Source organism: Caenorhabditis briggsae, assembly GCF_000004555.2.
Source record: "Caenorhabditis briggsae complete genome, chrII, whole genome shotgun sequence".
In the NCBI taxonomy this organism is placed as follows: Eukaryota; Metazoa; Nematoda; class Chromadorea; order Rhabditida; family Rhabditidae; genus Caenorhabditis; species Caenorhabditis briggsae.
In genome coordinates this window covers 4579936-4605484 of record NC_013486.2, presented here as the reverse complement: position 1 = coordinate 4605484, position 25549 = coordinate 4579936, and the positions used below count along the sequence as shown (strand labels likewise).

At 36.8% G+C, this 25549-nt stretch overlaps 6 protein-coding genes across 6 annotated transcripts in view; 5 read left to right on the top strand and 1 right to left on the bottom strand.

Moving 5' to 3' along the window:
- Nucleotides 1-7905, top strand: part of Cbr-agl-1 — a gene marked incomplete at both ends in the record, with an annotated part of 15671 nt that extends 7766 nt beyond the window's left edge. Inside the window, 9 exons of the mRNA XM_045242003.1 lie at nucleotides 584-761; nucleotides 928-1271; nucleotides 1887-2239; nucleotides 2304-2742; nucleotides 3386-3938; nucleotides 4897-5320; nucleotides 6322-6910; nucleotides 6937-7482; nucleotides 7537-7905. Of these exons, the coding sequence (XP_045094451.1) occupies nucleotides 584-761; nucleotides 928-1271; nucleotides 1887-2239; nucleotides 2304-2742; nucleotides 3386-3938; nucleotides 4897-5320; nucleotides 6322-6910; nucleotides 6937-7482; nucleotides 7537-7905 (3795 nt within the window). The remainder of the gene's footprint in view (nucleotides 1-583; nucleotides 762-927; nucleotides 1272-1886; nucleotides 2240-2303; nucleotides 2743-3385; nucleotides 3939-4896; nucleotides 5321-6321; nucleotides 6911-6936; nucleotides 7483-7536) is intronic.
- A 377-nt stretch (nucleotides 7906-8282) lies between these two features.
- On the bottom strand, nucleotides 8283-8679 carry CBG11103 (the record flags this gene model as incomplete). Its single annotated transcript, XM_002646619.1, has 2 exons — nucleotides 8283-8421; nucleotides 8564-8679. The coding sequence occupies 2 exons, from the start codon at nucleotides 8677-8679 to the stop codon at nucleotides 8283-8285; spliced, it is 255 nt and encodes an 84-aa protein (XP_002646665.1).
- A 1165-nt stretch (nucleotides 8680-9844) lies between these two features.
- Nucleotides 9845-12952, top strand: Cbr-lin-7 (the record flags this gene model as incomplete). Its single annotated transcript, XM_002646618.1, has 6 exons — nucleotides 9845-10009; nucleotides 10227-10378; nucleotides 10695-10902; nucleotides 11818-11975; nucleotides 12021-12096; nucleotides 12761-12952. 6 exons carry the CDS (start codon nucleotides 9845-9847, stop codon nucleotides 12950-12952), a joined length of 951 nt encoding a protein of 316 aa, XP_002646664.1.
- A 754-nt stretch (nucleotides 12953-13706) lies between these two features.
- Nucleotides 13707-14726, top strand: CBG11101 (the record flags this gene model as incomplete). The annotated part of the gene is made up of 2 exons (XM_045242001.1): nucleotides 13707-13829; nucleotides 14610-14726. 2 exons carry the CDS (start codon nucleotides 13707-13709, stop codon nucleotides 14724-14726), a joined length of 240 nt encoding a protein of 79 aa, XP_045094450.1.
- A 944-nt stretch (nucleotides 14727-15670) lies between these two features.
- Nucleotides 15671-19684, top strand: Cbr-ddl-3 (the record flags this gene model as incomplete). Its single annotated transcript, XM_002646616.1, has 7 exons — nucleotides 15671-15988; nucleotides 16413-16610; nucleotides 16696-16856; nucleotides 18417-18594; nucleotides 18833-18918; nucleotides 19172-19298; nucleotides 19541-19684. The coding sequence occupies 7 exons, from the start codon at nucleotides 15671-15673 to the stop codon at nucleotides 19682-19684; spliced, it is 1212 nt and encodes a 403-aa protein (XP_002646662.1).
- A 2141-nt stretch (nucleotides 19685-21825) lies between these two features.
- Cbr-mes-2 overlaps nucleotides 21826-25549 on the top strand; it is a gene marked incomplete at both ends in the record, with an annotated part of 7793 nt that continues 4069 nt past the window's right edge. Inside the window, 4 exons of the mRNA XM_045242000.1 lie at nucleotides 21826-22320; nucleotides 23417-23663; nucleotides 23826-24108; nucleotides 24725-24974. Of these exons, the coding sequence (XP_045094449.1) occupies nucleotides 21826-22320; nucleotides 23417-23663; nucleotides 23826-24108; nucleotides 24725-24974 (1275 nt within the window). The remainder of the gene's footprint in view (nucleotides 22321-23416; nucleotides 23664-23825; nucleotides 24109-24724; nucleotides 24975-25549) is intronic.

Genomic DNA, 25549 nt, shown 5'->3' with positions numbered 1-25549 from the left:
CGAGCCGGCGGTCTCACAGCGAACTTGACAGTACACCGACAGGTGGTCTTTGCCTTCTGACCATTCCAAGGGGCGGTTTGGGCATACTGTAGTGAATACAGTAACCCGTTTTCCGAGAAGCGATGAGCCACGCTTGAATCGCACTATCCAACCTGAAAGGGCATTGAATTTTGAGGAGCCAGGTTTTTGCACAATTTTCGAGCTACTGTAGCCTAGATTTGTTTTTTTTAAAATTATTTTTATGGATTTTTATCGTTTTTTCATGTTGAACTTCTTATTTTCCCGGTCGAAAATTATAAAAAATTCGAATTTTAAGAAGTTTTTCGTAAAATTTGGTGTTTGCACAACTATTCAGTTACAGTATCCCAGATTCAATTTTTTTTTGGTTTGAAACTTGCAAAACAAATTTTGTGAATTTTCATGGTTTTACCGGCAGTAACCCAAAATTGCTAAAAAGACGGTAGAGACCCAGAAAAAAACGCGTATCTGGGCTAGAATTCGATGTAGGTTCTGAACTTGATGTCACCTTTTCCAGACATATGAGACATTTCTAGTAAAAATCCAATAAACTAAAATTATTCAGGCGATGACAAGTCTCTTCGAGATGTTCATCAAACAAGCCGACGGTCCAACGAAAGATCCATTGGACGGGGAAACCGTAAAAATTCTGCAAGATCCTGAATATCGACGATTCGGGAATACTGTAGATTTTGAGAGATCAGCGAGAATTTTCAATCGGGAGAGAGGAGATGCGGGGAATGGTAAGAAATTCGGAGATTACTGTAGCTCTGAATTCTGTGCAAACGCCGTTTCACAGAAAATTGAATTTCTGTGCAAAGTGTCGTCAATTGTGATGCACGGTGTTTGCACACAAACCAGAGCTACAGAAGTCTACGTTTTGGCGCCGAATTCAAAAAACAATTTCAGAAGAAGAACGAATTCAAAAATGTGTGAAAAGCTTCGAAGAGGCTCTCCATCAGGCAAATTTAAATGCCGCTCGCGAGTCATGGGAAGTCATTTTAGCCGGTCTACGAGCCGTCATGGGCGGAATCTCGTACGAACGAATCGCTGAGCATGGACCAAAAAAGGGGCGTGTCTCTCCGGAAAATCCACTCACCACTGACTATTTTCTACATTTGGAACCGGAAATGGGATGGAGATCCGAGCAGAAATTGGCGTATGATCCGGAGAAATCCAAGTTTTTGATGGCTTTCAATGGATGGGTCATGAGCAGTGACCCGATGAAAAATTTTGCGTTGAAGGATTCGCAGGTAAAAAATTATAGTGTTTTTGAGATTTGTTATTATTTATTTGTATGAATTTGGCTCAATATCAGCTTCAAAATGAGCCTAATATCACTCTTTTTGAGTCATTTTGAGCAAAAAGGTTCGTGGCATAGAAACTCGAATATTTGGAAAACTAGGCCGCCAAGTCCGAATTTTTTTACAGATTTGAAAATAGCTATTCATAGTCTTCAAAATAAGTATACTCATGACTATGCTTTCAAGAATTACAAGCATGGCCTAGTTTTGGATTTCTAGGCCATCAGACTAATATCTAGAAAACTAGGCCACCAATACTGAAACTTTCGACGTTTTCCTCTTTTTCTTATTGAGAACTTGAAAATGAGTATAAACTTGACATAGTTTTCTCGAAGTTGGGTCTCGCCACGAAATTACGGTAGTTTGGAAAAATAATTTTCGTGGTGAGACCCGATACTGTCAAAAGGGGTCATGATGGGTATCATTCTGAAGCTCTCAAAATAGGTAATTCAAAAAAGCTACAATTTCCAAAGTTGGTGGTCTAGTTTTTGTGAAAATCAAGTTTCTAGGCCACCGAACAAAAGTAGGTATAGTATAGGCCCTCCAAATAAAATGTTTCTTCAGGTCTACCTCCGTCGTGAGCTGGTGTGTTGGGGTGACTCTGTCAAATTGAACTACGGCGAAAAAGAAGAGGACAGTCCGTTCCTATGGCAATACATGAGAGAATACACTCAACAAGCCGCCCGTATCTTCCATGGACTTCGCATTGATAACGCCCATGGGACACCGATCCACGTGGCAGAGAAGCTGCTGAAAATCGCACGAGAAATCCGACCAGATATCTATGTTTTTGCTGAGCTATTCACAGGATCTGAGCATGCTGATAACATGTTTGTCAATCGATTAGGCATCTCTTCATTGATTAGAGAGGCGCAAAGTGCTGGGGATAGTCATGAACAGGGTAGATTGGTTTATAGGTGAGGATTGGAGATTTTTAGGTGAAAAATTTAGATTTGCTATGGTGTTTTTGGTCGGGAATAGGTTTTTTTGTTATTCGAAATTCGAATTTCTTGGTTACTGTAGCCCAAACAGTCCGCAAGAACCGTATGCACAAGAGTTGATCATTCAGTGTTTGCACACTTTCGAGAGCACAGTAATTCAAAAAAAAGTTTCTAGACCAAAATTTTGCGGCAATTTCAAATTTTTAGGTCTCGAACTCTCAATTTTTCATTACAGATACGGTGGCGATTGTGTGGGAGCGTTCAAACAGAAATCCGCCCGTCTCGCTCCCGAATCCATTGCTCATGGCCTATTTCTGGATCAATCACACGATAATCCGTCGCCAATTCACACGAGAAGTGCTTTCGATATTCTTCCGACGGCCGCAATGCTCACGATGGCCTCGTGTGCAGTGGGAAGTAATCGAGGATACGATGAGCTGGTTCGAGATCATGTAAGTTTTAAGGAAATTCAAAAAATGGTTATTAGATTCGGATTCAGCACAAAAATCTTGTCTAGAACTGTTTTTTCTGAAAAGTTCTAGATCATTTTTGAAGATTTTTGGATTACTGTAGCCTCGTGTGCAAACACCGAGTGCACAGGATTTGACGCCAAATTGCAGAAAAATAGCTGAGAAGCGCCGTTTTGATGTGAAAAGACGCGGAAAAGTCGAATTTGATAATTTTAGAATCTAAAATTAAGTCGCAGCAGCTGAAATTGATGAAAAACTTTGAAAATTTGATTTTTCTCGAATTTTGATCGCAAATTTCTAAAAATTGGTACCAAATTTGGATAAAGCACAAAAATCCAGTCTAGGAACGTTTTTTTTTCAAATTTCTAGGCCATGTTCAACGGTTTTTGGGTTACTGTAGCTTCGAAGATGTGCAAAAACCGAATGCGCAAGATCATCTTTCTTTTTTTAAACAAAAATTGAATTTATCTGCATTTTCGCGCCGAATCAAGTGCATTCGGTGTTTGCACACATTCCAAGCTACAGTAATCCAATAATCTTAAAAATGACAACAGAAAATCCGAACAGAACCGTTCTAGACTGGAATTTTGTCCAGATTCCAAAATTGACGCCCATTTCCAGACTCTACGACTTTAAATTCTGAAAATTTCAGATCCATGTTGTCCATGAGACCCGCCCGTACGCCTCATGGTCCGACGAGGTAACCTCATCTCAAGGAATCATCGCTGGGAGAAAAATTCTGAATAATTTGCACACATGGCTCGCCGAGCACGGTTTCAATCAGGTCTTCGTGGATCAAATGAACTCGGATATCGTCGGAATCACTAGACACAATCCACGTAGTCATGAGACAGTAGTCGTGGTCTCTCATACAGCTTTTTCGAAAAATTATGTAAATTGGCCGGCTGGTTTGAAGCATATCCCAATTGGAGGCGTCCTTGAATCTGTTCTTTTTGAAATGAAGCTAAACAAGCAGCAAGACGAATGGAATCCGGAGAATTCGAATTTTCTGGAAGGACTGAAAATTTTCGAAATGGAAATTCGAGAAAATGCCGGCTTGGAGGAGGGGCAAATGTTCAAATTGCATGGTGGACCCACTGGATTCATTGAGCTCACTAATTTCCCATCTGGATCTGTCATTGGATTCAAAATTCGACCATCTGATGAGGCTGCCAGCGCTTTCGAGCAGATTCATCAATCTATAGGTAAGAAAATTTAGGGAAAAATTGGTTCAAACAGCAAGAATTCGAAGAGAGCCTAGAACTCCAAAACAAGGCCACCTAACTCGAAAATTTACTTTTTCAAACTCGCTATGCCGGGAGCTTTGAAATGATACCCATCACGACCCCCTTCTGATAGTTTTGGGTCCCAATACGAAATCCTTTCCTATTTACCGTATTTTCGTGGCAGGACCCAAAAATATAATTTCGAGATAACTAAGTCATGTTTACACTCATTTGAAAGTGCAAAGCTCGCTTAATCCGATGGTACAAAAATTGTTGCGTTTGGTGACCTAGTTTTTGAGAAAATTGGGTTTCTAGGCCACCGAACAAAACTAGGAATTTCTCGGAAACTAGGCCACCAAAACAAATTGCATTGATATCATCAACTTTCTTGATTTCTAAGCTTCAAAATGAGTATAAACATGACATTTCTTGCAGAATTTCGAATATTTCGTATTGTGGCCTTGAGATCCAAAACTAGGCCATGCGCCTAAACTAGGTCATGTGGCTAGGAAGGATAGTTATGAGTATACTCGTTTGAAAGCGCAAGTGTTGCTGAATCGAATGGTACAAAAATTGTTGCATTTCGTACTTTTTTCTCCGTTTTTCGCCCTTCAAAATGAGTATAAACATGACACATTTTGCAAAAGTTTGAATTTTTCATCTAGTGGCCTAGAAATCCAAAACTAGGCTATGTGCCTAAACTAGGCCATGTGGCTAGGAAGGATAGTCATGAGTATATTTGTTTTGAAACTCCTGATTTGCTTATTCCGGATTTGTATTTTATGTTCAAATTGGTGGCCTAGTTTTTGAGAAAATTGGATTTCTAGGCCACCACACTAAAAATGATTCAATACCGGTCGAACCCAACTAAATGTTAAGACGTTTAAGCTCATTTTAAAGCTCTTCACCCGCTAAACTCAAATATTTTATTTTCCAGCCTCCTCCCCTCATCTGGACTCCGCCCTCTCCAAACTGACCTATCAATCCTTCCCGACCCTTCTATTCCACTGTGAATCGGAAGACTATGCGACAATCGAACAAGGCGGATATGATGTTCCGAACTTTGGAAAATTTGTCTATTGCGGCCTACAAGGCCTAATTCCAGTCCTAGACAAAATCCGGGACCACAACGATTTGGGCCATCCACTGTGCCAGAATCTTCGAGACGGCACTTGGCTTTGTGATTATATTGTTGGAAGATTGGCAAAATTCCCGAAGCTTCTGGAAGTTTCTGAAGTGATTGAACAACTTCTAAAACCTCTTGAACGTGTACCGTACTACTTGAGACCTGCGTACTTTGAAGTACTGATTGCTCATATCTATGGAAAAGCGAGAAAAGAGGCGTTGAGTCGAATGGCATCGTAAGTATCTGGCTTCAGTTTAAGCCTAATCACTATTTTGTACGATCATTTTAACATTAGTTACAGTCGTTTTACAACGGTGGCCTAGAAAACCGAATTATGCATTTTCTCGGCCACCAATCTTAATTTTAAGTATAAAATTGGATTTGTCCCCTTGATCAAATTGAGGCATGTTTAAGCTCATTCAAAAGCTCGAGACTAGTCAATTTCAAATATGTTATGGATTATGAGATTGGTGGCCGAGTTTTGGATTCCTAGGCCACCAAAGTAAGATACATAGAAACACTCGTTCTTGGGCTCATTTTGAAGTTCTGAGCAAGCCAATCTCAAAATTTTACTTTCTGAATTCCAAAAATAGTTGTTTTTCTTATAAACAAGCTTTTTGAATCTATTCTTTTCGGCAAACTTTTCTCAATTTAGGCTGATGGCCTAGAAATCGAAATTTCGGGAAAAACTAGGTCATGTCACTGCCAATAATAGATTTTTCAAGACAAGAGCTTCAAAAGCAGAATAATCATGACTAGGTTTTATCTCAGTTTTTTAAAATTTGGACGATGGCCGGGTTTTTGGATTTCTAGGCCACCAACCGAAATATATGAAAATAAGCTAATTGGGTCGTGTGAAGGCTCATTCTGAAGCTGAAAAGACATTTACCACAAAAATAGAACCCTTAATTATGACTTGATAACTTAGTTTTCTAGAAAAATCGATTTTGGTACTCAGGTGGCCGTGGCCTAGAAAACCAAATTTTTAAATTTAAGCCATTTCGCCCATCAGCCACATTATTTGGAAGATGAAGAGCCACTCTTCTTGATGGCCTAGTTTTCAGAAAAATCCATTTTGGTGGCCGTGGCCTAGGAAACCAAATATCTTCAAACTAGGCCGAATTGGCCTGGCCAATTAGGTCATATGTGAGCTCATTTTGAAGCGCTGAACAATCCAAATTCAGTTTTTAAGTGTCGAACCTCGCAAAAATACATTTCTTTAATTATATTTTTCAGAGAAATCCACTCGTCATCTGCTCTAATCCGTCACTTGGCCATCTCAACACTGGAATTCCTCGGCTATATTCCAGGCGCCGGACTCGCCCCTATTCCAGAATCCCTAAAGCTAGAAGATGAGCATCCGTCGAGTCTCGCTGCCGGACTCTCTCATTTTTCAGTTGGAATCTGGAGAAATTGGGGTCGTGACACCTTCATCGCTCTTCCCGGATGCCTTCTAGCGACTGGACGATTCCAAGAAGCCCGCCAAATCATTCTATCTTTTGCTGGATCACTTCGTCATGGTTTGATACCGAATCTGCTTGCTGAAGGCATCGGAGCCCGATACAATTGTCGAGATGCCACGTGGTTTTGGCTGGTCTCCATTGTGAAATATGTGGAAATGGCACCGAATGGAATTGCAATCCTTCAAGACCCGGTTCGTCGGATCTATCCAAAAGATGATACAGTTTATGGAGACGCAGAGAAGGAGGAGAGATTGATTGATACGATTTACGAGGCCATCGAGAAACACTTTGCTGGAATTGATTTCCGGGAGAGAAATGCGGGACCACAAATTGATGAGCAAATGAGAGATGAGGGATTTAGGGTGAGTTTAGAGATTCAGTGGCCTAGAATTCGAAAACTAGGCCAGCAAGAGACAAATCAAAATGTGTGAATTTCCAGGTTACTGTAAGTGTCTCTCGAACCACTGGCTTCATTCAAGGCGGAAATCGCTGGAACTGCGGAACGTGGATGGACAAAATGGGGAGTAGTGAGCGTGCGGGAAACAAAGGAGAACCGGCAACACCTCGTGATGGAGCAGCCGTCGAACTACAAGGTCTCGCCTACCGTACCCTTCGATCGCTGGCCGACTGGAAGAAGGCGGGGCTTATCGAGAGGGGCGGAGTCAGTGACGACTGGTCTTGGAGCTTTTGGGCGGAGAAAATTCGGAGAAACTTCGAGAAACGATTCTACGTGGAGAAGGGGGCTACTGGCGAGTTTGTGAATCGTACGGAGATTTTGAAGGATTCATTCGGGTCGAGCCTTGGATTCACGGATTGGGAATTGAGATGTAATTATGGCATCGCGTTGGCAGTCGCTCCAGATATTATGGATCCGAAGAAGGCGTGGAAGGCATTGGATACTGCGGAGGTTCTTTTGGGACCGCTGGGAATTAAGGTAAGACATACAAATCTTTTTTTTGAATTTAAATCAAAATTCCGATTTTTGTAGACCTTGGATCCAACCGATTGGAACTACAACGGTTACTACAACAACGATGATGACGGTACCAACAAGGTTACCGCAAAAGGCTGGAATTACCATCAGGGACCTGAATGGCTGTTCGTCGCCGGTTATTACCTTCAGGCTCGTCTCAAAATTGGAGAAATTCTTGGAGGCGCCGAAAAGAAATACGCCATCCGTCAGGTCCAAGAGCGTCTCGGTAGCGCTTACAAACACTTGATCGATTCGCCATGGAGATCGCTTCCCGAGTTGACGAATGCCAATGGGGAGTACTGTAGACAGAGTTGTGATGCGCAGGCGTGGTCCGTCGGATGTCTGATGGAGGCGTGTGTCAAGCTGAATACAATTGATGAATAATTTTTCGATTTCCTAAACTGCCATTTTACATGTAACTAGTCTAAATTTGAATAAAGTCTGATAGATGGTTTTAGAAGCTTTTCAGTGGAGGAGTAAAAAAACATGAAGAACAGATGAAGAATATAGGAAAGTATTGTACAAAAAGAAGAGCATGATGTGAAGGTTATGTATTTACACCTTTTGTGATAGGATTTTCAGAAAAATTAGGGACCGGTTTTGGGGTTTCTAGGTGTATGTATATGGGCGATTGGGGCGATGCACTGATGATCCAGGGAAGGGAAAAACCGAAGCAAAAAAAATCGAAAAATTGCTGAGAAAATCAGAGATCAGACGCAGAATGGAGGGAATAGAGAGAAAGGAATAATTTAGAAAACAGGTCAGGCGTTGTTGGCCTGCTCACACGCGTCCACCCAGTCGGAGTAGACGTCGATGGGTTCGGAAAGGTAGTTGATGTTGGTTTGGAAGTCTTCAGAGCACACACGACACGCAATGTAGCCGACGTTCTTCTCGCGATCCCTGAGAAATTGGAAAATTACAATTTTTCAGGTTCTAAAACCTCATTTCTTCAAAAAATATTTTTTTCTGGGTCAGAGGATAAATTAATCTTTAAAAATAGAAAGCTCGAGATTTTTCAGCGATTTTTAGTAATTTCACTTACATTTTCACCTCACAGACGCGCTCATGATTGCAGAATGGACAGTTGAATTGAGTATCGAGCGGAACGACAGCCTTCGCCTTGGTTGGTGCCTTCCTCTTTGACTTTCGCTTTCCCATTTTTCGATTTTCGACGTTAGTGCTTCTGAAAATCGTTTTGAATGAGAGAAAAGGAATTGAGAGCAGAAAATAGGGGCAGAAAATAGATGCAGAAAATGAGAAAATTATGAAATTAAAAATGAGCCAAAACCGGAAAAAAATTAAAAAATTTTGGAAATTCTGATGCAATTTAATTACTTTTTTATTTGGAAATGTTTTTATTGATTTCCATAGCAATTTCAGATTTTTATATAATTTTCTGAACAGTTTTTATTCTTTTTGATGGGGTTATTCATGACATAAAAAAGTATTTTTTGGAATTTTTGTACACAAAAAATTAATGCATGCATGCGAAAAAATGTATTTCATGTATTTCTTCGTATTTTTTTGTATTTAAAAAACAAATCATGCATAACCCCATGAGGTTTCTATAACATGAATCTGACTTTTAAAACGATGATTTTTCCGCTATTTTTCTTTTTTGTCGTTTTATCGCAGTGGAATTGAGTCGCAACATCGATTTTACGAAATATTCATATTTTGGTGAAAATACCACTTTTCAGATGTAATTTGTGGTATTTTTTAGCATTTTTATATATAGTTTTACACTAAAATCACATTTGAAACCAAAAAATATAGGTTTATCACTATGAAAATGGGTCGCAACATCGATTTTCGGAACAAATCATTTTTCGGTGAAAATACCTTTTAGGTGGAACTTACGGTCTTGTTGGCATTTTTACAATCAATATTAGCTTAAAATCACATGTTTAACCTAAAAATCGAGAAAAAAACAGAAAAAATTCGAAAAATCCGGCGATTTTGCCGAAAAAAGCTTTTTTCGAAATGAATTTGCCGCGAGGATTCTCGCTTAGATGAGCAGGTTGCCAGGGGTACGGTGTGCAAACACTCTGCGTACTCTGCGTACTTTCAAATGTTGACCGTACTCTCCTCGAAAATTTCGATGCACATTTATCGGATTTTCGGAGCATTTTCTGGAAAAAAGATACTTATTCAAAGAGAAAACCGTTCAAAATAGCAAAAAAAAACAGGAAAATTGAAAAGATTTGTCGAATTTATGGCAAAAAACGATTTTTATGGTGCTTTGAATTTTTTGAATTTTAACATTTTTATGATGCAACTCAATTTCGTCCGTTTTCGTTCAAATTTTCTGATTTTTTTGCAGATGAGTCTCAAAGTGGTGTCTCGCAGCTTTCAACAAGTTCGCGGAATGATTCGGCCGCCTAAAAACCTCCCATATCGCGGAATTTTCAGAAAAGATGGGGAGGTGGTGCGGAAAGACGAGTTGCTGGTGAATCAGTTCAAAATGAACTATCACCCGGGCTTGAATGTGAGTTTTTGTTAAGAAATTTAGCAGAAAAATGAAAAAAAAAAAGATATTTTGAGCTGAAAAATTGAATTTTCGGCTAGAAACTAGATTTTCAGTCAGAAATCTTGAATCCCATGTTTTCTAGGTAATTTCCAGTGTTTAAAAACTATTTTTTATGCTTTAAAATCCCAAATTTGCCCCTCGAACCCAAAATTTTCGCTAATTTCTCAATTTTCAGGTCTACTACGAGAACGACCGCGGCGAACGTCTTCTGAGAGCCCACTGCGACGGCGTCGTGCGAATCACACGTGAAAAGTGCGACGTGGATTTTGAAATCGAAGAAATGAAGGCGTACGAGTATCGACGAGACGTGGATTTGTACAAGATGACGTTCAATGTGATTCCGTTGGAACCATCGAAGAACCATACACTGAGACATGAGATTTAACGCTGAAAATGAAGATTTTGGCTATTTTAAGACCTCAAAATTCATGGAAATCGGCTCAAAATGGTCTAGAATTTTTTTTCTGTTAATTTCTGATTTTACGGGGTATTTAGTCACCTAGTTGTCCGTTTTTTTTGTTATAAAAAGGTTTTTTTTTGGTTTCTAAATTTTTCTTTTTCTTTTTTTTCTCACTTTTTGGTTTTTTGGGCCAATTCTATATCGATTTTTCACCATTTTTCGACCTAAAACCCTCTGTTCTAGCCCTAGAATGGACATTCCGGACGGTCCGAATCTGGAGCGTGACGTTCAACGCATTCTGGAGCTCATGGAGCATGTGCAGAAGACTGGAGAGGTCAACAATCCGAAGCTGGCATCGCTTCAACAGGTTCTTCAATCCGAGTTCTTCGGAGCGGTTCGAGAGGTTTATGAGACGGTTTACGACTCGATTGATGCGGATACAGCGCCGGAGGTAAATTTGGGATAGAAAAATCTAGAAAATTGCTGAAAATTGATTCTGACGGTTAGATTTTTGCATCTCAAAAACCAAATTTTCAGCCTGAAGTTTTGAAAAAAAAAACGGCCATAAATGATCCAAATAGATTTGTTGCAGTAAAAAAGTTTGTAAAATCCCATATTTCGACTGCAAAAAGCGTCTCATAGTGACGATTTGTAAGAGAATTGGTCTTGAAAAAAAAATATATTTTCAAAAATTTTAAAATTTCGAACTATTAAAAATTTGAGATATTCATGAAGTAAATCAGCCAAAAAAAATCCAAAATTAGCCAAAAAATTTGGGCTAAAATAGTTGAAAATTGACCTAACAAGCGGTCGAAAATTGACGAAAAAGCCCGAAATTTGGTAAAAAAATAGACTGAAATTGCTTAAATTTTGAAAAAAAAATAGTTCAAAATGAGACAAAATAGTCAAGAATTAGCCAGAAGAACGTCAAAGTTTAGGTTAATAAAAGTCCAAAATTGGCCAAAATCCTTGAAAAATAATCAAAACCGGTTAAAAATACGCCCAAATCAGAAATTGTCCAAAAATAGCCTGAAAATAGTTTCCAAATAAGTCAAAAATAGTCCAAAAATAACCAAAAATTCCAGAATCTACCAGGAACAATCTAAAATCGACGCAAAAAAAATAGTAAAACAACGGCTGAAAATAGTCTAAAATTAGCCAAAAATAGTTTAAAATCGACTAGAAACAGTTTAAAATTGGCCAACTATGAGCTCAAAATTATTCAAAAATTAGTGAAAATAGATCAAAAATTAGCCAAAAATACCCCAAATTTGGCCAGAAATAGTCCAATATTTGGGTTAAAAAAGTCCGTAATTGGCCAGAAATAGTCCAGAATTAGCCATTCCTATAGTTTCAAAAATTCCAGACAAAAGCATCAGCTACAGCCAAAGCCACAGTGGCGGCGTTTGCCGCCGCTGAAGGCCACGCCCATCCACGAATCATAGAGCTGCCGAAAACCGATCAAGGACTCGGCTTCAATGTGATGGGTGGAAAGGAGCAGAACTCGCCAATTTATATTTCTAGGTAAATTCTTAAATTTTCCGAAAAGTCTAAAACTTAAAATTCCAGAATAATTCCCGGAGGCGTGGCTGATCGACAAGGTGGTCTGAAGCGAGGTGATCAACTGATTGCTGTTAATGGAGTGGTGAGATTTTAAATCGTTTCAGTAGCAGCCAAAATGAGCAATTTCGAGTCTAGAAAATCTATTTTTGGTTAAAAAATTGCCCATTTCGGGCATTAAAAAAACGATATTTTGAGTTCGAAATGCACCTTTTTGAACCGGTCAAATTGCTCATTTCAGTCTAAAAATGTCCGTTTTGGCTTGAAAAAAATTGCTTATTTGGCTCAAAAACAATGGCCATTTTGGCTCAAAAATGTCCTGTTTAGCTCAATAATGGTCTTAAAAATAGCCTATTTGGCTCAAAATAGTCTTAAAAGTTGCCTTTTTGTTCGAAAATGGTATTTAAATTGGCTTATTCAGCTCAAAAAGAATCTTAAAAAGAGCCTGCATAGCTCAAAAAAGCCTGAAATTTGCCTATTTACCTCAAAAGTGTCATATTTAGCCCTGAAATGGTCCTACAAAGGGCCTATTTGGCTCGAAACTAATCTTGAAATAGTTTTTTTTGGCTAAAAAATGTCCTATTCAACTCCGAATGGCCTTAAATTTGCCTAAAAATTGTCTTTTTAGCTCAAAAATGACCTATTCAGCTTAAAAAAGGGCTTAAAAATAACCGTTTTGGCACAAAAATGGTCTTAAAGGTGGTATATTTGGCATCAAAACGACCTAATTGACCCAAACTTCATTCCAGAACGTCGAAAGTGAGTGCCACGAAAAAGCGGTGGACCTCCTGAAGTCGGCAGTTGGCTCTGTGAAATTGGTCGTTCGCTATATGCCAAAATTGTTAGACGAAATGGAGAGAAGATTCGAAAGGCAACGTCTACGATCCACTCAACAGAGTCCCACACTTCCAACGCCTTCATCGTCAGCGCCACGGAGATAGACGATTTTTGGCTTTGATTTTTGAAAAATTCTAATTTTTAGCTTCAAAATGAGCTTATTTGTGCTAAAAATGAGCTGTTTTGAGCTGGAATTTGTGCATTTTTAAAGCTAAAAATCTGTATTCTCTAGAAATTAAAAATCCCAAAAAAAATTCAGATTTTTTGCTTTTAAATGAGCTATATTAAGCTAAAAATGAACTATTTTAGCCTGAAAACTGAGCATTTTTAGCTCAGAATAGTTCATTTTATAGATGAAAATCTAAATTTTCTAGTAATTAAAATTCGCATTTTTAGCTCAAAACATGAGCCATTTTCAGCTCTAATATAGTCAATTTTTAACCCAAAAATCCCCTAATTAACCCCCATTTTTACTCATTTCTACTAATTTTTCCAATTATAATTTTATAGATTTTTAGCTATAAATGTACATAATTCACTCCTCCTTCCCCCTATATTCTCAAATTTTCAAGCAGTTCCAAAATATTTCCTGCCAATTTAATTTTCAAAAAATTCTAGAAAATTCTGCAATTTTTGCCCTATAATTTCGCTTTAATCCTGCCTTTTTTCTCATGCTTTTAGGTGCTTTCCTGTATTATTTTTTGCCCCATTTTTCAAATTATTTGTATGAATTTTTATCTGAAAATTACCGTTTTTTAGAGATTTTTATGTCGAAAAATCACAATTTTTCTACCTATTATTACCGCTTTTTCATCTATTTACATGTCTGTTTTTACCGAATTTTCAGAAAAAAAACAGATGATTGGACGAATTGTGCCACGTGTCGCGAGGAGTACAGTAATCTACAGTAACCGACAAGTACATCGAATGCTAACGGAACAGGAAATTAAAGTGACGCCGAAGGCGGCGAGCAGACTGAAAGTGAGAATTTGGAGAAGTTTGGAGATTCATTATTTCTTTTCATTCTAAAATTCTGAGATTCAGAAATTCAGAAATTCTGAAATTCCGAAATTCTGGAATTCTGAGATTCTGATATTCTGAAATTCTGAGATTCTGAAATTCTGACATTCTGAAAACCTGAGATTCTAAGATTCCCAAATTCTGAAATTCTGAAGTTCTAGAATTCTGAGATTCTGAAATTCTGGATTTCCCGAATTCTGAAATTAAGATGTTTTGAAATTCCGAGATTCTGAATTTCTAAATTTTCGAAATTTATGAAAATTTGCGAATTCAAAAAAATCAAATTTTCAGGAAGTCCTAGATTCCGGAGAACGTCTTCGATTGGAAGTCGACGGCGGTGGCTGTTCTGGATTCGAGTATAAAATTCGTTTGGATCGAAAAATGAACGACGACGACTTGTTGTGGAGGACAGAGACGGGAGTGGAGATTGTCGTCGATGAAATGTCGTTGGGATATATTAAAGTGTGTTTTTGACCGAAAAATGTGAATTTTGAGAATTTCGGATCAGAAAATCTGGATTTTGAGCAGAAATTCAGCTAGAAAATGTAATTTTTGACCCTAAAAATGCTATTTTCATCCAAAAATTCTACATTTAAAGATTTTTTTATCTGAAAAACGTCAAATTTTGAGTCGAAAATGTCAATTTTTCACCAAAAAAATGCCTCAAAAAGCCGAAAACTTGGGAAAATGTCAGTTTTTGGTCTCAAAAATCAGTTTTTCAGTAATTTTTTCAAATTTCAGGGCGCCACTGTGGACTTTGTGGAGGATTTAATGAAGGCGTCGTTTCGAATTGTGAATAATCCTGTAGCGGAAAAAGGATGCTCCTGTGGTTCCAGTTTTGCACCGAAAATGGATTAATTCTTTCTTTTTTTCTTGGTTTTTTTGAATTTTTTGTAATTTTTTTTTGTGAAAAATTGGTGAAAAATGACCGATTTAGAGTTTCAAACTGTAATTAAATAATTGATTTTTTTTTTGGATATTTTTTAGGCAGAATTGTATTTTTATTTAGATTTTTCTATTAGTTTTTTGTTTTCTTTTTGCTTCTACTCAAGATTTTTTATTCGGATTTTTACTTCTTTTTTCGTGCATCGATATGAGATTTTTTTCCTTTTTTTTTCAATGAAAAAATTTCGATTTTTATCCTTTTTTTCCGATTTTTGAGATTTTTTATATGTTTTTTTGTGGTCGCTGCCATATTTTATCTGATTTTTACAGTATTTTGTAAAAAAAATCTAGATCATGATGCAATTTAGTGTTGAAAATGTTAACTTTTTTTCAATTTTTAATGATTTTTTTTCCGAATTTACACCGGAAAATACCAAAAAACGGGTTAAAAATACTGGAAAAATCAATTTTTCACTTTTTTTTTCGCTTTAAAAATGTAAAAAATCGATTTTTCTGTATTTTCTATGTTTTTTTTCTGATTTTTAAGGTTAAAATTGATATTATTATTCCAGAAAAAAAAATGTTGAAAATATATTTATTAAAATTCGGAAAAAAATCATAAAAATTCGAACAAATAATCATTTAAATTTGGAAAAAATAGCATTAAAATTTGAAAACAAAGCAATAAAATTTGAAAGATATAATTAAAATTTGAGAAAAAAAAATCAAAAATTATGGGTTGAAATTTCGCAAAACATAACCGAAAATGCAATTTTTTCCCAGAATTCCTTTTTTTTTTTAAATCCAAATCTTCAAAAAATTCATCTTTTTTCACTAGTCTAGTTTTAAAACCCCTCATTTAAGTACATTTTTCTCTCCCAAAACTCCAAAAACATATATAATCCTCGTTTTTCCAGATGCTGCCCTCATCCATATCGAAATTGTGCAGCGCTGCCGCTCGTTCGAGCTCAACAGCCGCTTTTTTCTCGTCTGGAGCATCGAATCCACGTGGCAGACGTGGACAAGAAAGAAGACAGCATCAAGAGCAACGATACAGTGGTGATAAAACCAATGGGGGAGGAAGAGGAGGTGGACGATGGGCGAAATATGGGAAATCAGCGACAACTGGGACCACTGCAGTACTCGCGTTGTCGTGGATGACCACTATCAAAGATGTATTGGGAATTGAAAAGGTTCAATTGGATACGGATCCGTTGAAGGAGAAGGTTATACAGGTACATTTTGAGGAGCTACAGTACTCCAAAAAAGTATATCAACTTTGAATTCCAAAAAAAACTACTCCAAAATTTTCAGAATTGTCTAAAAATCCCAGAATGTACTAAACAAGAATCGAGCTTCATTTTTGTAGTTGAAAACTTTTTTGCAGCTTTTCTGGTTTTTGAGATATGCGCCTTTAAAAAGGGTGCATGAGAGAAAGAGGCGAAGCTACAGTACCCTTTTGATTTTTCGAAATTTCGAAATTTCGAGAGTAAAGTCGCACAGCTCAAATACCAAAAGAGCTATAATACAAAAAAGTTGTCAATTACAAAATTAAAACTCAATTATCGTTTAATTCACTCTGAAATTTTCAAACCCATCCAATTGAACATATAACCCTTGAAATTGGCCGTTTTCAACTAATTTTCGGCATATTTCTAGTCCTGGCTCTACCGGAAACGTCGTCAATACGACGACGCGATTCAAGTTCTTCAACTGGCGTTAGAAGAAGCTGAAGAGCGAAAAGAGGAGCTTCCAATCACTCGAGTCTACGATGAAATGGCCAATACCTACTATGAAAAATTGAATTTCGACGAAGCGGACAAATATTTTCGAATTGTCATTCAGCGTCTCGTTGCGGTAGGGTTTATTTCTGGAAGTTTTGAAAAAAATGGGATTTCGAAGTTTTAATTTTCGAAATTCTGGAATTTTGAAAAAATTCCAGCTACACGGCAAAAAGGATTTCGATCCGGAATTCATCGGCGTCTCACTGAAGCTAGCTGATATTTTGGCGCATAAAGGCGATTTGGAGAGTGCGGAGAGCGGTTTCAAACATTGTGTTCGGCGGCAAATGAGAGTTATGGAGGAGCATATGAAGAAGTTTAGGTATGGAAAAATTGCAAAAAAATTTAGAAATTTGAAAAAAAACCGTTTAAAAAATATACAAATTTAGATCATGATGACCTGGAAAAATCTAGGGTATCCCCTAGAAAAATTTAGGTGATGACCTAGAAAATCTAGTGAAATCTAGGCCATGACCTAGAAGAATCTAGGTCATGAGCTAGAAAAAACTAGGTCACGACTTAAAATAAACTGGGTCATGACCTAAAAAATTGAGGTCATGACCTAGAAAAATCTGTGTCATGACCTAGAAAAATTTAGATCATGACCTAGAAAAAACCAGGTCATGACCTAAAAAACCCAGATCAAGACCAGTGTGTCTTTTCGAAAAGAGAAATTCCTCGAAAAAAATTCCTCGAGAAAAATTTTTCGAGGAATTCCTCGAGGATTGGGTTCCTCGAAATTTCTCGAAGAATCCTGAAGACGTCCCGAGCCACTAAACTTCCATTCATCATAACTTGGTTCATTTTTATGCTAGAAAGTTCATCTTACCACCATTCGAACGCTCTCTTCAAGCTTAACACAATGAAAGCCACTTTAGCACATAAAGTAGGCGGGTTTAAAAATGATTATTTTGACAAAAGTATATCAAAAATCAACAGAAAAATTTTGAAGTTTTCGGTCTCTGGATCGGCGGGTCAGCCCGGGTGCGGGCTGGGCCGGGATTTAGCAAGTATGGTTTTTTCTGCTCCAAAAATAACTTTTTCTGTGTTAGTTTTCTTGCTCGGCAACCGATACCATTCGATTCCTCTCATGATTCTACGTATAATACGCCTAGCTGCCGAGCAAGCTTTTCAAAATTAAGCCGTGTAAGAACCTCCAAAAAATCTGCCGAGGTGGCTTCCACCACAGGACACCAAGTAGCTCATATGTGCCGTCTACTTTATGTGCTGAAGTGTAAAAATGAAACGAAAAATTTCTCGAAAAATTCCTCGAGGAATTTCTCGAAATTCTTCGAAGTCGTTTCGAAAGGACACACTAATCATGACCTAGAAAAATCCAGGTCATGACCTGGAAAAACTAATAAAACTAGGTCATGACCTAGAAAAATCCAGGTCGTGACCTAAAAAAATCTAGGTCATGACCTAACAAAACTAGGTCATGGCTTAGAAAAAGCTAGGTCACGACGTAAAATAATCTGGGTCATGACCTAGAAAAATCTGTGTCATGACCTAGAAAAACCCAGATCATGACCTAGAAAAATCCAGGTCATGACCTGGAAAAACTAATAAAACTAGGTCATGACCTAGAAAAATCCAGGTCGTGACCTAAAAAAATCTAGGTCATGACCTAACAAAACTAGGTCATGGCTTAGAAAAAACTAGGTCACGACGTAAAATAATCTGGGTCATGACCTAAAAAAATTGAGGTCATGACCTAGAAAAATCTGTGTCATGACCTAGAAAAACCCAGATCATGACCTAGAAAAATCCAGGTCATGACCTTGAAAAAACTAGGTCATTTTTTCCCAATTTTTTTTTCAGTGAAAAATTTGTGGCATGACCTTGAAAAAACTAAATCATTTTTTCCCAATTTTTTTTTCAGTGTTGCTCACGGAGCCCTGGTCGAGGATCGTCATACTGTAGACACTTATGGTGCCGTCTATACTGATCCGATTGCTCTTTTCGGGATGACTCTGGAAGCCTATGCCAACTTTTTGATCAATTATTGCGAAGAGAATCGATTGGCCGAGGCGGAGGAGTATATGGATGAGGTGATGAAGGTGAGTAGTGGACATCTGGACATTTGGGGGGACGGATTTTTCCTTTTTGAAAAATTTTGAATTTCAAAGTTTCAAAAAATCCATAAACTCAAAAATCTAGAATTTCAAAAATTCCTTGAAATTCTGATATTTTGAAAATTCCAAAAATTCAATTTTCCAAAAAAAAACAATTTTTTTAGAAAATCAAGTTTTTCAAATTTTCAAACTTCTTAGTTTAGAGAAAAACACAATTCTTTAGATTTCGTATCAGATCTACGGAGCCAGCTCGGGACACACGATCAATATGCTGAACAATTTCGGAGCAACGTTGGTGCTCAAAAATCGGTAAGGTACTGATTTTCAGATTTGTCGAAATCTGAAAAAATGATTTTGAACCATTTTGACCCTTATTGGGACCATTTTAAGCCCTTTTCTGGTCTATTTTAAATCATTTTAAGCGGGGTTTTTGCTATTTTAGACCAATTTCGGCCCATTTGAAAAATTCGAAATTGAAAAAAATATTATTTCTAGTGATTTTTGGCTCAAAATTCGAGAAAAATACGAGATTTCTTTTCTAAATTTTTATCTAAATTTTCAGATTCGAATTGGCGAAAAAGTACCTATCAATTGGTGTGGATCGTATTCTCTATGTGAATGAATGTGCTCATATGCTGCCTGGATATTACTGTAACTACGCGGAAGCTCTTTTCCATACAGGGCAAAAGGTGAGCAATCGTTGCTCAGCGATTTGAAAAAAAACAGAGATTTTTGGGATCAAAAATTCCATTTTTAGGCCAAAAATGATTTCAATTTTGACTGTTCTAGCATTAAAAATACCGGAAAACTTGAAAAAAAAATTCAAATGTTTTTTTCGAAAATTTTCGATTTTTTCTGAAATTTTGAAAAAATTATGAAATTTCAAATTTCTCGAATTTCCCGCCAAAACTTTTCCAAAAAAATTTTCTAGGAAGAAGCAGCGGAATACGCTCGAAAAGCGGTCCAAATGTCGCGAAGCGGTGATGAGCGTCTTCGAAAATACACTCAACAATTTTTGAAGGATCTCGAGAAGGATTTGAATAAGGGAAAACCCAAATCGTGGTGGTTCTTCTAGATATTTCTATTTTCCTTTTTTAATTATATATTTTTAAATTTAGAGCCGGTTTTTTGTGTTTTTGTCTCAGCTAAATATATTTTTTTTGTTTTTTCAATTGTTTTAGGATTATATTATTGTGTAGCTTCTCGTGTTTTTGTTTGGATAGAGAATGTGAGAATTTTGAAAAAAAAACGTTTTTTTTTTTTGAAAAATTCGAATTTTTAAAACTTTTTAGGTTTTGAGTATTTTCAGAATTTTGGGGTTTTTCAGCAAAATAAGCCTTAAAAACTAGATTTTAATGTCAAAAAACTTCTAAAAATCTTTTTTCTTGAAAAATGAAAAAAAAACCTTTTTTGGAATTTTTAAATTTTTGATTTCCTGATTTTTGTACGTTCGAAAGATTAAACTTTCGAAATTTTGCGATTTTCAGCAAAATAATCGTTTAAAACTAAATTTTAATGCCAAAAAACTGCTTAAAATTCCGGTTTTTTAGATTGAAAACATTCAAATTTTTAAACATTTTGTGTTTCTAATTTTTGAATTTTCGAATTTCGAATCTCGAAATTTTTCTTCTTCTACAGAAAACACTTTTTAGAAGAAAAAATTGTAGTTTCTAAATTCAAAAAAAAAAGCCATCAAGATTCGTGCAAAATTCATTGAAACATTGGAAAAAAAACTAGAAAAATCCAAGAAATTAATCTGAAGAAGCGCAATTTCGAAGGATTCTGTGCGCAACCGATGGGTCCAATCGCTGAGATCACCAGGGAGAAGTTTTCTAACATCGTCGATTGTATTGATTTTCGAGATACATTGGGTCTGGAAATGTATTGTAAAAATTAGTAGTTTTAAATTACAGAAATTCTCCAAAATCCGTTAAACCTGTAATAGAAGCCCCCCTCCCCCCACACTGTCAACTTCAAGACAATTTATCTAGATTCCTGTAAAAGATATCAAAAATGTGTCAACTAATAAGATATTGGTGATATTATGGTAAACAATTTATCAGTTGACCACTTTTTGATATCTTTCACAGAAATCGAGATATATGGGCTCTCAAAGTTGGAAGTTAGAGAGCCCTTCTGTTACAGGTTTTACGGTAATCGATATTTACCTTCATTTTTTCCAGACGATTTTGAGTGGAAATCTGTAATTTTTTCTTCAAATCCTTTCCAGATTTTTCCAAAAGATATTCTTCGCATTTTCGAATAACAGTCGATGTATTGTACATATCTCCAACGTGCAAGATCGCCTCGACGGTTGAATCTAGAAGTATTTGAAAATTAAAGAAAATTATATTTAATATTCCATACTTGTAATCCGGGCCCTGTCATATCTTTTTTCAGAATCAATATTTTTATACCAACTAGATCAGATATGATATAAATCGACAAGTACTACAAAATTATACTATTTGGAAAGCTGTATGTTATCAATGAACAAAGTTAGAGACAAAAAACAGAGGCCCGGCCCGGACCCACGCGACAAGGCCCGGCCACTTTATGACTTGTAACTTTGTTCATAGACAAGATACGGCTTTTCAATCAGTATCATTTTGTAGTACTCGCCGAGTTCTATCCTATCTGATTTAGTTGGTTAGAAAATATTGATTCTGAAAAAAAAGAACGCCGTCCGAACCGTCAACTTTGAGCGTATATATCTCCTTTCCTGTTAAAGATATCAAAAAGTGATCAGCTGACAAAATGTTTATCATAATGTCAGCAACATTTTATTTGTGCATTACTTTCTGATATCTTTTACAGAGTCTGAGATACATGGGCTCAAAGTTGTAAGAACGCCGCCCGCGAAATTTTCCAGGTCTCACTGTTTTTAATTCGACAATACTTAGCTTCAAATTAAATAAAATTTTCTTAATTTTTTTTCAGTTTTTGGTGCTTTTCGATCTTTTTTTTCATAAATCATCGCGCCCATGTTCGATGACCATTCTTTTTTGAATCCCGAGCGCCAATTTCATTAGCAGTGGCGCGCGTTTGCTTCGCCTTCCCACGGTTTTCAAAAATGAGGAGATTGATTTTTAGGCCTTTTTGAGCGTATTTTTCAGTCATTTTATAGTTATGATTGTCTTGAAATATTTGTTTTTCTTGTTATTCAATGTTTTTGGAAGATTTTTCTCCCAAAAATATAGTTTTTTTTTCAGAAAAATGGAGGCACAAGAAGGCCGTAAAAGTGGTCCTAGAAAGTCAAAATTCACAATGGATACACCATCAGAAAGACCAAAAAAGAAGGCCAGAAGGCGGTTAGAAGCTGAAAAACACCGAGAATCATCCGATGTCTACGTGGAAGAATCGCAGAGAGCAAAGAAGATGGATTTTCAAAAAATCACTGGTATTCAGCGAATCTACGGAGACGTCGAATACAAAAATGGTTCTGAAAATGCGGAAGTCGACGCGGCGATTGCGAAAATTAAAGAGATTTATGTTCCGATTCGACAGGAATTCAATAAAATGGTCGAAGAAGACAGAAAAGAGAAATTGAGGCCATGGCAGGCCAAAGCAGATGAAGCATATGATCCTCGATTGAGAAATTTGGGCATTCGTATGCGAAATTTACAAGTAGCCGAGTGGGAAGAGACGCCGGATGGATGGATTCCCGGGTTTGGAGAGACGATTGTTAGGGATTTTGTTGGTGGGGCAAAGGTAGGATTTTAGGTTTTTAGTTGTACTAAAAACTGTGAAAAATGTATATTTTTGTCTGAAAGTCCGATTCTTTTAAAGCCGAGATTTTTAGAAAAAATACCGAATTTTCGCAAATCCCAAAAATTTGATTTACAGAGGGTTTCGGCTTGAAAAAAAAGCGGTTTTCAGTTGAAATTTTAGTATTTTAAAGCTAAAAACTCTCGATTTGCGTTATAAATCACTAGAAATCGGCGGAAAATGCTGTTTTTTTTTGCTGAAAATTCGATTTTTCCATCCTAAAAATGTGGATTTGCAGCTGAAAATACGATTTTTAGCTGAAAAATTCGGGTTTTTGGCTGAATTATTTGATTTTTCATCCCACAAAAACTCGATTTTTAGCATCGAAATGACTAGAAATCGGCGGAAAATGCAAGATTTTTCGGCCCGAAAACTCGGTTTTTCAAAGCTGAAGTTGTGATTTTTTAGCTGAAAATTCAATTTTTTCAGCCGAAAATGCGATTTTTAGCTTAAATGCGATTTCCAGTTGAAAATTGGGGGTTTTAGAGCTGGAAACCCCTTTTTTGAGCTAAAAACACATTTTGAGCGTCCGCTAAAAACACATTTTGAGTGGTTTAAATTGCTTCAAGCTTAAAACTGCGATTTTCAGTTCAAAGTCAACTTTTTCAAGCTAAAAAACTCAATTTCAACATTGGAAATTATCGAAAATTGCCAAATATTATATTTTTTCGACCGGAAAAATCGATTTTTCGCCGAAATATTTGATTTCTAAGCTTCAAAACAACGCATTTTCAAATTTTGTGCTTGCTAAAGACTGAAAATCGCCGGAAAATGCAAGTTTTTGAGCTAAAAAACTTATTTTCAGCTTTTGAATTTACTGGAACTCGCCTGTAAATCTGGTTTTTTTTTGGCTGAAAAATTCGGTTTTTCAATGCCAAAAATGCGATTTCTAATTGAAAATTGAACATTTTTAAACTGAAAAACTCATTTTTAGCACTTAAAATGACTTGAAATTGTGAAAAATTCAAATTTTAGAAGCCAAAAATGCGATTCTCAGCTAAAAATTTTGATTTTTTGAGCAAAAACTCCAATTTTGCAGCCATATTCTTCCTCTTCCGATGATCGTGACAACCGACCAAACGTCAAAAGAACCGTAAATGTTCTAAAACTACCAACAGGCGACATCTATCCACCGATGGTTCATTGGATTCCAATCGAGACGAGTATTCCAATGGCGGATCAATTGAGACTAACACATATGCCTTATTTTCCGAATGCATCGGATGATAATGATATGTATGAGAAGCTGATCGATCACTTTCCCGATGGAATTTCTGGCTTTGCTTGTGAGTTTTTTTTTTTTGGACGATTCTGGTTCTAAAATTACCAAAAATGTCCAAAAAATTAGCGATTTTTCGAAACAAAAATTGATTTTTTCTTGAATTTTTCTGCAAAATTTTTAGACCTTTTTAGGATTTTCAGCTAGTTTTTGCAATTCTTTTTCACAGTTGCAAGTGGACCGGTCCGGGCAGGTGGCGGGCCGGCTGATAAATTGTCTCTAAAACGAGGTATTCAGACGGTTTTGGCACCAAATGATAGATCTCGACAGGGCTCATCACGTCTATATCATTCGAGCCGGATTCCGGTCCGAAAAATGTGTTTGAATGACAAAAAATCTGCATTTTGTCAAATTGGTCGAAAATTGTCATTCAATCCCAGGTTGCGGCATGTGATCAGACCGGAATCCGACTCAAATGGTATAGGCTGGGCCCTGTCGAGATGTATCATTTGGTACCAAAACTGTCTGAACATCTCGTTCTAGGGAAAAGTTATCAGCCGGTCCGCCACCTGCCCGGGCCGGCCCGTTTGTAACTATGAAAAAAACTCCCACTGAGAAATTCCAGCAGGTTCTTGCAAATTTTTGAATTCCCGCCAAAACTGAAAACTCCGAAAATACAGCGATTTTTTTTGTGCAATTTTTTAAAAGAAAAATTGATTTTTTCGCGAATTTTTCGCAAAATTTTTAGACCTTTTTAGGGTTTTCAGCTATTTTAAAAAAATTTTTTTTCGATTTTCCCGGTTTTTTGTCTGAAGTTTGATGGGAGATGGTGTTCATGAAGATTACTGTAGATTACTGTAGAAAACGAATTTCCTCTTTTGTAGTTTTTTTTTTGTCTGCATTTTGACGTGATGATGTTTGCAAAAAACTACAGTAATCTACAGTAACCTTCCGTCAAGAAAAATCAAATTTCAGACAAAAAATCAAGAAAAAATTTCAAAAATAGCTGAAAAACCCTAAAAAGGTCTAAAAATTTTGCAAAAAATCCAAGAAACAAACTGCCCATTTTTCAAAAAATTTGGCTACAATAATCAAAATTAAAAAGTTTTCAACAAAAAAATTTTCCAGCCAATTGGTCGTATATCAACAACTATTTGGTATACAAAGTGATGCGAAAAGCTCTCGAATCATACACTGGACCACCGGATATCCTCTACTATGCACTCTAAAAATCTGGCCGAATAAATTTTCGCAAAGAGAATTTTCGACAGTTTTCCCGAAGCTATGTGAATTGTTTTCGGAAAACGAATCGGATTGGGAGGCATTGGAACCATGGAAAAGCGATGAATTTATGAATGGAATCGCTGATAATCTTGATGTAAGGGACGAGACATCTGGATATGTGGATTCATGGATGGACTGGGAAATTTTTAAATCCTAAAAATCTGGAAGGCTTGCTATTTGGAAACTTTTCTCAAACTCACAACTTTCACAAAATGAGTCTTTGAGATTTTGGGATTTTTTGGAAACCTTTTATTTAATCTCCAAATCCCCAATTTTTGAAATTTTTGCATTGTTTTAATTTTTTGAATGCTTTGGATTTTCTGCATAGTGAAAAGTGGGCCGGGCAGGTGGCGGAACANCAGGCTTTTAGATTCATAGCTATGCCTCATCACAAAATGTAATTAGGGATTCGAGGACAGACGATTAAGTTTCTAGGCCACCTCTTTTTCTGGATCTTCCCCATTCGGATTTCTAGGCCACGGCGGCCACGTTATGTAAAATTCTACGCCACCATGGTTTGTATATTCTAGGCCGCAACTGAGTGCTTTCTAAAAACTAGAATTTCAGATCCTAGACCAGTCATTTGGGCTTCTAGGCGACAAAGTTTTTTGAACAATTTAAAGATTCTAGGCCATTAATTTTTCTAGGGCACTCCATTTCCAGCAATGA